We start from the raw sequence: 13616 nt of genomic DNA, 5'->3' as shown, positions 1-13616 counted from the left end.
AAATGGCCAGAAAAAGAGAACTTTCATCTGAAACTCGACAGTCTATTCTTGTTCTTAGAAATTAAGGCTATTCCACAAAATTGTGTGGGTGACCCCAAACTTTTGAACGGTAGTGTATATATAAAAAAAAACTTGCACATCGTGACTCTTTAAAGTCACAATGTGAACATCCAGTGTAAAACAATAATGTTCACTTTAGTCTCTTAACTTTTACTTTCTGGACATGGACATGTTTATATCAGTCTGGAAAAAGCTGTTTCTTAGAAAAGTTAACTAACAATTTAACTTTTAATAATGTGAATACCTCACAAACTGATGTTTGGCTTCGCCGGCTTCAAATATCTTTTCTGTGTGACAGTTAATGAGGTGGCGACTTGTCCAGGGTGTACGCCCAAGTGTAGTTCAATAGGCTCCAGCCCCCCTCGACACCGAGAGAAAAAAACGGTGGTAAAATAGACTTAGACTTAGACTTCCTTTTTATTGTCATTCAAATTTTAACTTTACAGCACAGATAAGAACGAAATTTCGTTACATAAGCTCATGGTAGTGCAGGATAAAAAAAGCAATAAGGTGCATATATAAATAAATAAATACATATAAATAATATATATATATAAAATAAATAAATATATATAAATAAATAAATAGATTACTGTACAGATAAATATATTGTACTTTCTCACATGCGTCCACGTTTATGGATGTATGCTATAGATGGATGGATTGAGGATTTATCAAGTTCTTTTTCAGTTACCTGATATTTCCCTTAATGAACTTTTTTTGGGTGATTACCTCAGTGCTGTGCGATGTGATCGGCTGGCTGTGTGTCGCCTTGGAAATGTTCGAGGCGAAAGTATTGCTTTGCAGAATGCAGACTTTCTTACCTCCGCCAAAAAGGTGATGTTTTCCCCAGGGTTTTTCTATTTGTTAGCAACATAACTGAAGTACCGTATTTTTCAGACTATAAGGCGCACTTAAAATCCTTTCATGTTCTAAAAAATCAACAGTGCGCCTTTTAACCCGGTGCGCCTAAAGTACGGAATAATTCTGGTTGTGCATACCGACCTCGAAGCAATTTTATTTGGTACACGGTGTAGTAAGTGTGACCAGTAGATGGTAGTCACACATAAGAGATACCTGAGACTGCAATATGATGCCAGTAAACAACACCAAAACTTGAAATGAGAATATAGAACATTACACACGGCGCTCAAAAATCTATCAAAATGTTTTAGCACAACTTTGGTAAGCTATGAAGCCGCACCGCTTGATGGATTGTCGACGTATTACTGCTACCGTAGTCAGACTTACGAGTATTATGGTGTGTCTATAATAGGGACCGCAAAATGGCACCCATTAGCAGACATATTATCTCACGTTTTGTTTTGGAATATTATGCAAAACCAACTTTTCTTACCTGCTGATACCTTCTGATCGGTATTTGAGATCTGCGTGACTCCTGAAAATTTGCACGCGTCCGCCATTGTAGTCTGTGTTGACACCATAGTAGATAAGCAGCTTCTTTTTCTCTATCCTTTTGTTGTAGGGCGTTCATCCTCAGCTGTTGTCATTTCTAATATAAAGTAGCGTAAAGTTCTAACTCAGTTATTAGACGGAAAAACAGATGTTTTTTCACGGGACACATTTCTGGTGTTGTTGTTGCACTAGTGACTCACGGATGAGGAGACGCTGCTCCGTTGTTGATTTAAGTAAAGTCGGAATGTCATTGAAACAGTTAGCTCCATCTTTTAACACTTCTTCCACTCCTGTAAGACCGCCCACAAAACGGCGCATCCTTAAGCGACTGTCAGAAAGTGACTTGAAGATGATCTGTAAAACATAATCTATGCAACATTTTGACCAAAGAACCACCATTGCATGTTATGTAGACCACAAGGAAGTGTTTCACATGTAGAAAAATATTATAATATGACCCCTTTAATGCGCCTTATAATATGTTGCGCTTTTTGTATGAAAATAGACCTGAATAGAACTTCCCATCGTCAGTGCGCCTTATAATCCGGTGCACCCTATCGTCTTGAAAATACGGTAAGATGTTGATGCCATTTTCCAGGAAATGTTAAAAAAGAAAAATCTCATATGCACATGTCAATATAGATTTTGTATTTATTTTCTTAAGCTATTTTAAATATATATATATATATATATATATATATATATATATATATATATATATATATATATATATATATATATATATATATATATATATATATATATATATATATATATATATATATATATATATATATATATATATATATACATACATACAAGGGGTGTAACGGTACGTGTATTTCTATTGAACCGTTTCGGTACGGGAGTTCGGGTTCGGTTCGGAGGTGTACCGAACGAGTTTCCACATGGACATATTAAGTAGCGTAATGCACATTGTGTAAACAATGCACACCGAGGCACAACACACGGCATGCTAGCAGGACATGTCCTCTTTTGAGGAGCTGTCAGGGCGGAGTTTCTTAAATGCCTCAAACGTCTGGCATTTTGGGTTAGTGTTGTGTGTATTTTCAATGTACGTTCAGGGTTAAGAAGGGGTTAAAAACAAAACAAATTGTGTGCGCAGCAGCATTCGTGAGGGAGGGGCAGAGACAGAGAGAGCGAGAGAGTTATGATAAACGCGCATGCGTCGCCAGGCTCTGCTTTTTATCCATAGATTTATCAGATTTAATTTTTTATTATCTATAGCAGTGCCCCAGAGGCCATTTGCGGCCCACAGCTAATGTTTTAAAGGCCCACGGCACATTCTAAAAATACTAATATAAACATAAACAAAAACATAACAAAAGTGAAATAAAAAAGCTTAAAGGTTAAATGTAATTTAGAAAAAGTTGCAATGTTGACTAATAAAACAAAGCTGTTTTTTTTTTCTTTCAAACTGTCATTGCTCAAAACATAATATTGAATCAAAACCAATGTTATTATGAATTATTGACCTATCCAAGGTTCCGATTACTTCACATCAAATATTCCACTAAGAGAAATATTTTTGGTGGAAGATTTTGCAAATTTGGTAAATAAATAACCCAAAAATGTATATTTTGTTGTTTTCTTACTGTACCGAAAATTAACCGAACCGTGACCTCCAAACCGAGGTACGTACCGAACCGAAATTTTTGTGTACCGTTACACCCCTAATATATACAGTGTATATCTATTCTTTTTTCTCATTTCACTTCACCAACTTAGGTTATGGTGTGTAGATCCATCACATAAAGTCTGCTGATGACCTCTTTGTTGCCTTGTTTGTTGATGATTTGCTGTAGACGATGTTAAGTGTAGCCAAGTTTAGCTTGATCTATTACACGTTCCTTTTGCATGTGTACGCTTAGAAGTGAATTATACAGACGAGCACACCATAAACACACACATAAACAACATAATCACAATATAGATTTGTTCAGGCTGTGGCAAGGAACACAGCATGGGAAGTGTGACCAGTTGAGCACAGACAAAATGACATGTTTTGCCCAAGGAGCTGCCACTAGATTTGTGTTAGTGTGCATGTGTGTGTGACATGCTGCATGCCAACCCTGCTGTTTACCATAAGGGATTTTAGAAGAATTGTAGGCAGCTGGCAACCCCCTTTCATTTTGTTTCTCCCTCCATAATCTGCTTGTTGCTGTGTGACGTGTTTGTTGGGCTACTTAAAAAAAAAAAAAAAGTGCAGCTTTTATTCATGAAAGGAAGCAATAATATGCCCCCAGCAGTGGGAACTGGGCAGAGAGGCCTGTACTATGAAATTAGTTCTTTATGAAACGCTGTGAACTATATGTTAGTCTATTAAGTGGGAACAATGACAGCGAAGCCAATTATAAAACACACGTGTGTGTGATAGTAATTGCATCAATGATGGCAATGAATTATAAAATCAGATACAAGGTCTGTGTTGTGCATGCAGATGGTGTACTGGGACAGGTAATGGAAAGTTATTATTTGTGTTTACGTAACTGCTTTGACAAGCTGAAATTTCTGTGATGATTCTTATTCAGATCTGGCAAAAAGACCTCGAAACAAGGGCGTCAAACTCGTTTTCATTGAGGGCGACATCGCAGTTATGTGAATATATATATGAATGTACAGTATATGTACAAGGATCCACTTCATATTATTATATTATGATGTTATTATGTTGTAATTGCCTATGTAGTTTATTGTTATTTATTTTTTGATATACATTGTAAGAAAAAATCTGTAGATTTTACAGGAAAAAACTGCCAGCTCAGTTGTCAGATGTTAATTGTGACATTTACGGGTGTTTTTTTGTTTTTTCCATAAAAAACTGGCATCTGTGTTGCCAGAATTTTCCGGTAAAATGTATTGTGGTTTTTACAGCATATGTTAAATGGAAACAAAATCTACAACCGTTTTTTTGGTAAAATTCTTGCAAACGAGTTGCCATTTTTAATTTTTTTTATTTGATTTGAAATCATAAGTCAAGTTTAAAAAGTCCCAACGATAGTCACACACACACACACATACACACACACACACACACACACACACACACACACACACACACACACACACACACACACACACACACACACTAGGTGTGGTGAAGTTATCCTCTGCATTTGACCCATCCCCATGTTCACCCCCTGGGAGGTGAGGGGAGCAGTGAGCAGCAGCGGTGGCCGCACTCGGGAATCATTTGGTGATTTAACCCCCAATTCCAACCCTTGATGTTGAGTGCCAAGCAGGGAGGCAATGGGTCCCATTTTTATAGTCTTTGGTATGACTCGGTCGAGGTTTGAACTCACGACTTTCCAGTCTCAGGGCAGACACTCTAACCACAAGGCCACTGAGCAGGTCAAGTCAAGCAGATATCCAAGTATTTATTTTTGTTTGACAAAAAATAGTTTGAAATGTATGGTAATAGAATATTTATTGCAATATAAGTTTATATTAAAGTTAAAAAAGTATGCAATTTCATGAAGTACATATTATTTTCTGTCAATATGTAATAAACATATACATTTAGTAAGAAAAGATAAAGTACTTTATTGACATTGTTTTTCCAGGTTTTTTTGTGAACCATATACAACGATGTGGCGTGCCAGATCTGGCCCCTGGCCCTTGACTTTGACACCTGTCAATTTGCCATTTTTCTATCATGTTGTGTCGGTGTTTCTTCAATCTCACTACCCCCAAGAATATTCAAAACCTTACTGCAACAAGTCATCTCTGTCATTATTATTACTACTACATTGTAGTTATGGCTCAGAGCACTGTCTTGAAAGTTAATATGTTATTTAAACTTTTTGAAGTTTCAGCGACTCATCCCAGATGTTTCTATGACCCTTGCACTATTTCTGTAACTTGCTCAGAGCATCCCAGTTTTGGAAACTGGCCATCATTATCACCAAAAATCCTAAAAGGTTGAAAACAAAATCTTGTGTAGTTGGGATTCTATTGCAGCAAGGTAATCTATCTGCACCCAGGCAGATACAACAGACTGTTGATGACATACTGTTTATAATACTCTTGGCTATGAACAAGTCCTAATAATAATTGATAGGAATGAATACTTTGATGACTGAATCTGCCACTTAAACATTTATTTCTTGTTGTTTTTGTTTCCATAGGCTTCCTGGGAACTGCTCTCGGATTTCTGTCCCAACTTTTTACTTCTCTACGATTGACCATTTTTAGGCGGAATATTTCTGGCCTACCAGAAAAACCCACTAGTTTTCTGTGCTGTTTTGTGTGCTGCCGATTAGTCGACTTTAGCTGCCAATATGGAGCGCAGCAGCTGGAGCGGCAGCGAGAGTGCCGGGGAAGATATGGACAGATTGAGTGACTCTGGAGGAGACAAAACTATAGATGGGGACCCCGAGGGGGTGTGGAGCCCTGACATTGAGCAGAGCTTCCAAGAAGCCCTTGCTATCTACCCACCCTGTGGAAGAAGGAAGATTATACTGTCGGACGAAGGAAAGATGTATGGTGAGTGTTAACGGGACATGTTGTTAAAAGGGTCATCATTTGCAAAACACACTTTTCTTGCCTGTTTTTGTGTATTTAGGATCCACATAAGTGTCAAAATGTTGAATTCGAACCATTGAGACGTTGAGGAAATACTTATAAAACAATGTTGCCTTGTTCCAAACCAGCTGGAATGTGCCCTGACTTGTGAAGTTTACGAATATGTGATGTCAATGGATATCCCCATGCGTCTTCCGGCAGACATCTGCGCGAGTCCGCCATTTTTATTTTTGGGAGCGGCAATTGTAGTCCAACAAAAATATTTTCACAGTGAGACCCGTAAACAAAAGTGTTCTGTTATTGGCAGTGTTGGGTTAGTTACTGAAAACCAGTAACTAGTTACAGTTACTAGTTACTTTATTTCAAAAGTAACTCAGTTACTAACTCAGTTACTTACACCAAAAAGTAATGCTTTACTGTGAAAAGTAACTATTTAGTTACTTATATATATTTTTAATATTTTTTAAAGCCCCATTTAATGCCCTTCTAGCCTTCATTTCAGTACTGTTATTGCACTGGAGAATAATATAATCTGTTGATCAACTTGACATGCATTTGCATCACTGAACTATGCTAAGCAATGTGGTCTACATACAACACACAAAGACTAAGATATGTTTCAAAGGGCCGATTGGTTTCAGGCCAGAACAAATTGACAAAACTATTTTAAATAGCTGCAACATAACATACATAAGTAACAAACAGCATAATAACAACATAGCTGTAAACCAGGGGTCACCAACGAGGTGCCCGCGGGCACCAGGTCGCCCACAAGGACCAGATGAGTCGCCCGCTGGCCTGTTCTAAAATTATTATTATTATTATTATTTATTTTTTTTAAATCAACATAGAAAAAACACAAGATACACTTTCAATCAGTGCATCAACCCAAACAACCTCCCCCCATGCACACTCATCCACACCCACTCACATTTAAGGGGTTATTTCTTTCTGCTACCAATATTCTGGTTCCCACAACATAGACAACACATCTGCAAGGGACACAGTCCCTGAAGCACACATGATTGTATGTGCTGCTGGTCCACTAACATTTTCATTAATTACTATTTTTTATGTAATTATTTTTATATTGTTTTACTTTCTTTTTTATCCAAGAAAATGTCGTCTCTTTTTTCTGGCACATTAAATTGAAAACACCACCATGATTGGATTGTTTCCTTTATGAACCCCGCCATGTTTCCCAGCAGACTCTCTACATAAGAAAAATGGGAGGGGATCACTTGTAAAAAAGGATACAATTTGTTTTGATACAGTACATGTTTTTTGTCCAACAGGACACTTGTGTACCACTCAGTGTTTAAATACATCTTTGGAACAATTGATGCTTTTAAAGACAGACACATAGCTTCAAGGTTGAGAAGTTTCAGGCCCCCATATTTATACGCATTGTACAAAACCTTTCATTTAATCTTTTCTGGTTTGCCGTCCCAGACAAAATCGAAGACCCTCCGCTCATAAATCTTAAAAAAGATTTGTTATGGAGCTGGTAATGACAAAAACAAATAACTAAATTGAGGAATAATTAACGAGTTGACAATAGATCTTTTACCATACAAGGTTAAGGATTTCCCTTTCCATAATTGCATAATTTTGTCCAGCTTTCTTAGTCGATTATCATAATTTACTGAGCCTAGATCTTCCAGATTCTCTGGGACAACAACACCAAGTATGTTAACTGGTCCATCTGTCCACAAAACAGGCACTTTGCATTCCATTCGAAAGGACGTTCTATTTAGATTTCCGATCCTTAACATTTTACATTTATCATAATTAAGCTTAAGGCCAGATTGCTGTGAAAATATGTCCAAAAGATTAAGAACGTTCCGCAAACAATGAGGAAAAATCTTATCTTTGTGAATCAGCCTTTTCTGACATGAACTTCATCAAGAACAAACACAGAACACGCCTCACTGACGCACATCTGCAAGACTCACTCAGAGTTGCAGACTCAAGTTACACACCAGAGTACAACACACTAGTTTACAGCATGCAATGCCAGGCTTCCCACTAACTGACAAAGAAACAGATAACGGATTTGGTGTCCAGTTCAAAGTGTGACATGATTTAAAAATTTGAGAGTTTACTTTTGTATTTTACATGAGTTATTATTTGTACAAACGTGGTGCAAAGTAATTCATGATTTGTTAAAAAATGTTAGTGGCTAGCTAGTTAAAATGGGATATTGTGATTTCACAAGACTGTCTTAGAAGTTATCATTTGAAAATGTTCAATTTGAAAAATGTGCACTTAGATAAAATATAAAAATAAAGTGTTGCATATTGATATTTATCTGTTTCTATATATATTTATTGTGAGAAATCATTAAGATGATCAGTGTTTCCACAAAGATAAATATAATTAATTATTAATAATAACATAGAGTTAAAGGTAAATTGAGCAAATTGGCTATTTCTGGCAATTTATTTAAGTGTGTATCAACCTGGTAGCCCTTCGCATTAATCAGTACCCAAGAAGTAGCTCTTGGTTTCAAAAAGGTTGGTGACCCCTGCTGTAAACCAAGGAAGGCACACACTACATACACAAAGCCTAACCAGGCGTTTTTTTTATCTCAAGGAATTCTGAAATAAAATCATGTCTGAAGCCCAGAACACTACACATTTCCCCAGTTTTAGTTTAGAGATAAGGAAATATTGGCCTGGCCCACTAGCATCCCTCTTTATGTTTGTGAACTTTATAGTCTATACATTTAGAGTGATGTGATAATCAAACACTCTACCTGTAAACCAAGGAAGGCACACACTACATACACAAAGCCTAACCAGGCGTTTTTTTTATCTCAAGGAATTCTGAAATAAAATCATGTCTGAAGCCCAGAACACTACACATTTCCCCAGTTTTAGTTTAGAGATAAGGAAATATTGGCCTGGCCCACTAGCATCCCTCTTTATGTTTGTGAACTTTATAGTCTATACATTTAGAGTGATGTGATAATCAAACACTCTAGAAGTCTAGAATGAAAGAGTAACAGAGTGTGTACCTTCAGTGCGCAGTGCCTCGTTAAAATCCAGCCGCTGTTGCTTAGCAGGTGAAGTGTGACTCTCTTTACTAGCTTTGTCAAAGCATGTTGCTTTTGTAGCTGTTTCAGCAGATTTGAATTGCTAGGATAGGATCTTTGATCCAAGACACAACTTACATTCAACTAAAATGTTATTTTCTTTGTGGTCGACAAAAGAAAAGTATTGAGAATATCTCCATGTTAAGAAACTCGGCTTCGGGCTTCGCCATGATGTCTTGTTAGTAAACACAGACAAGCCCCCTCCCACACACACACACACACACACACACACACACATACACACAGACAGCATGCGGTGCGCCTCTTTCTTGTTGCCTCTTCCGCAGCGCGGCAATAAAACACACTCAGATCTTCTCAGTTTCTAGCCGATACTACATAAAAAATAATGTAAAATAACGCAGTAACGCATCATGTAGTAACAGTAACTGAGTTACTGAATATAAAAAATTACGCGTTAGATTACTATTTACTGCCGAAAGTAACGGCGTTACAGTAACGTGTTACTTAGTAACGCGTTAGTCCCAACACTGGTTAATGGTTGTATTAACCAGCAAAAGTCACAACACCAACATCCAGTCACATTTACAAACAAAGAAGTGCCTATTAAACTTTTGTCTTCGTGACAATGCACATACTCCCCGGACGTTGTGTAGTGAGACCGCAGCTGGACGTGAAGCACAGAACTTGGCTGAAAGATCTGCCTCGGTCTGATGAGAAATATACAGGAGAATTTACCCAAAACTAAATTGAATTGCGTAGACCGTTCCAACAATTTATGGTAAAGGTGGATTTAGGGTTGTACGGTATACCGGTATTGGTATAGTACCGTGATACTAATTAATCATATTCGGTACTATATACTGCCTCTAAAAAGTACCGGTCCACCTATCATCTACTGTAATGATACCAAGTACAAGAGCGTATATAGTCGATACTACTATGATTACATCAATATTTTTTAGCATCACAAAATCTTTTTTCGTTTTTTTAAAATGTATATTATGTTTATAAACTCGGGAAATATGTCCCTGGACACATGAGGACTTTGAATATGACCAATGTATGACCCTGTAACGACTTGGTATCGGATTGATACCCACATTTGTGGTATCATCCAAAACTAATGTAAAGTATCAAACAGAAGAATAAGTGATTATTACATTTCAACAAAAGTGTAGATCGAACATGTTGAAAGTGAAAGTAAGCAGATATTATAAATGAACAAGTAGATTAATCATTAATTTTCTACCACTTGTCCTTAATAATTTTGACAAAATAATAAAATGGAAAATGACACAATATGTTACTGCATATGTCAGCAGACTAAATTAGGAGCCTTTGTTTGCTTACTTACTACTAAAAGACAAGATGTCTTGTATGTTCACTATTTTATTTAAGGACAAACTTGCAATAAGAAACATATGATTAATGTACCGTAAGATTTTTTGTAAAATTAAAGCCAATAATGCAATTTTTTGTGGTCCCCTTTATTTAGAAAAGTATCGAAATACATTTTGGTACTGGGACAACACTAGGTGGATACAATTAAGTAAGTTTATAGCAACAACAGTCCAATAACAGTAGACATAAGACAATCCGTTGTCATACGTTAGCATGTAGTTTCTTCCTGACCATTGATATTAGCAAGTAAGACTCTGGCACATGTATTAAAGTGTTACAATTTAGCGCACATTGTTAGTGTTTTCATTACATTTAAACAGTCTTTTTTTGTCTGCACTGCGCCATATATCTATTAATAGTTAACTCGATTGACAAATGTAATGATACGTTAACGATACAGTTAAGATATAAACAGTATATTGCTGTATTTTGGCATGGCCGCCACGGTACTGTGCTCTTTTGTAGTTGTTGCATTTTTCTTTGTTTCATGCATTGACAAAAAGAGAGCATAGTCTACAAAGTAAAATTGCTTGTGTGTTAACATACAATCTGATTCTGATGAATGTACATAGCCCTTTAAAATCAAGAGACGGACATTATAATACCACGTAGCTTGTATACTTGAACTAAAAGGCATTTCAAGACAAAGCTAGTAACCTAACTTTTCCCCTTAATTCTAAAGATTGTCCTTTTTCGCTTCCCGCTCGCTGCAGGCCAGACTCTGGCTCGTACATGTGCGGTCGGAAGCTAAGATCCTCCGCTGTTGCCATTTGTACTAAAAAGTAGCCTGGAGCTGTAACTTACATTTGTCGGTACGGAAGCATTCCGGTAAAACTACAACATTGCTGACAGGGGCATGGAGGAAGTCTCTTGCATGTAAATAAAACCACCCACAAAATGACTCATTTTCAAGAGACAGTAAAAAGGGGGCTTCAAGATGGTCTATAAAGCAAAATTTGGACCAAATAATCCACATTGCAGGTTCTGTAGACCACAAGTAAGTGTTGTAAATGTGGATTCAAATCATAATATGACCCCTTTAAATCACGCAGGGTAAAAGTTCTAATTATAATTCCTAAATAAAATGCAATATTTGATGTACTCTCAATCCTTAAAGTCACTTCTAAAGACACACAGTCTCGATTAATTGCAGCGGTCATCATACATATGAATGATTAAGTGTCTCACCCAGAGTGACTCATTTTTATTTTTACTGTTAGTGTAATGCTTCTATACAATTACCATCAGCAATCACTTGGACAGTTCATAGATGAAGCTATTATCACAATAGCATTAAGCCTACTCAAAGACAGTCACCAACTCCATTGCAAAGAGTAGCACCTACTGAAATAGGTCAACACATTCCTCCTTTCTAATTCATCCCTTTGGATGCTGTTGGACTTGTTATTAAGTCATCTGTGCTGTATTAAGGATGATCTCAGGTTATGCGGGAACTCTTAAAATTAACATTCAAGTCCCCTCTGTGCTGGTTTCACAGTGTCGTGTCCATCCATTTTTATGTTCTGATTAGTTCTGCCTAGTCTGCCTATGTTCTCCTCGGTTCTTGCGGTTCTTTTGTATTGTATCTTTTCCTTTCAAGTTTTCAGTCAAATCCCAAACATTGTTCAAACACCAAAAAAGTGATGCACATCTACAGATCTACTTTTCCATCCATTTAACTTTTTCTTAGGTTTGTGGTTGAAAAAGCTGCTATGTATGAAAAGTAATTGACATAAATTCAGTTCGATTCGGCAAGAATGTTTATCTGTTGATCAGTTATTTATAAGGAGAGATACCCCAAAAATGTAAAGAACAACACTTGTTCCTTTTAAATCAACAGAAAAATAAAAGACAAGCCAGAGGTTTTCTGTTCAAAATCCGATTTCACATTTTCTCAGATTATCTCCGAGGGCTTGGGGTCTCACAGCCTTGCAGAATAAAGATGTATGCGAGAGAATGGATTTAATACTGCCTCACCGTGTGTGTGTTTGTATTCGTGCAGTTGCGTGTGTGTGTGTGTGTGTGTGTATGTGTTTGTGTGTGTGTGCGCGCATGTGTGTGTGTGTGTGTGAACTAATAAAATGATGAGCAGATGGTCCTCTGGCTGCCACCAGCTGTGCCTCTTTCTTGCCGCTCTCTCTCTGCATGCAGAGTGCTCTCTAGTGAATTCTGTATGATACTGCTTGAGTTTGGGGCCTCTGAGTAATAAATTAAAAATTCAGGTTCTTAAGTATTTATTTTTCTCCGACTCAGTTGAGGTTGTCTTGCTTTGCCATCCTGATATGTTCAACTGCGAAAATGACTCAAATCCATTGGTCATCAAGACTGTTGTACAAGACCCTTAATTGAATTCATCTTTTACCATTCTTATTTATTTTTTTGGACACATAGTCCTTTATTTTTGTCAGTTCCCCTTCCCCTCTCAACTGTGTACCCTGTAGCAGCCGGCAGCTGTTTTACTGAAATGCTGTGATAAAGCTGCTGCACACCACCTGCTCTGCACCAGACACTGTTAGCCAGCAGCTGGTGTGCACCGTGAATAGAATATGTTGCTCACATTTGTCAGGTAAATCCAAATAAATGTGGTTGTTGTTGCTATATGTCAATGTTGGGACTTTTTCCACTGTTATAACTTAATGAGGCGATAATATTGCAAATTTTGTTTTGCCAGCAGCAATAAACAATGTGTGCACCAACAGGCCTGAAACACTTGCATACCATTTGCAAAACCAAAGTACACAGTAATTCTGGTGACCTTGTGATAATATTAAAAATGTCTATTTTCAAAGATGCTTTGACAAGATGTCATTTAAGCGTGTACATCATGACCAGCCACACCTGTGTTATGACGCTGACGTAAGCATAGCAGACAGGCACGATGAGCAAGTTGGCCCTAAAGATGGATTTAATTTAGGGCTGTCAAAATAACGCATTAACTCATGAAATTAATCTTAAAACATCTCATTAATCATGTCATGTATAAAAGAAGATTAATCATGCAATTTATGCTTTTTTTAACTTAACCACTAGTGATTACCTGAAAGGCGGAACAGGTTGCTTAACGATCTGTAAACAGGTCAGTGCATACTGTACATCAGTTCAAAGATGAGTGAAGAGACTGCGACTAATGTGGGGA

The 13616-nt window shown here is 37.1% G+C and overlaps 1 protein-coding gene across 1 annotated transcript in view; it reads left to right on the top strand.

Annotated features, from left to right (window-relative positions):
• Positions 1 to 13616, top strand: part of LOC133641820 (transcriptional enhancer factor TEF-1-like) — a 124357-nt gene that overhangs the window by 54219 nt on the left and 56522 nt on the right. Inside the window, exon 2 of the mRNA XM_062035859.1 lies at positions 5625 to 5982. Coding sequence (XP_061891843.1) covers positions 5778 to 5982 — 205 coding nt within the window. The 5' untranslated portion in view covers positions 5625 to 5777. The remainder of the gene's footprint in view (positions 1 to 5624; positions 5983 to 13616) is intronic.

The sequence above is a fragment of the Entelurus aequoreus genome, linkage group LG24 (assembly GCF_033978785.1).
Source record: "Entelurus aequoreus isolate RoL-2023_Sb linkage group LG24, RoL_Eaeq_v1.1, whole genome shotgun sequence".
Taxonomy (NCBI): Eukaryota; Metazoa; Chordata; class Actinopteri; order Syngnathiformes; family Syngnathidae; genus Entelurus; species Entelurus aequoreus.
This window is presented reverse-complemented; position numbering and strand designations above follow the sequence as displayed.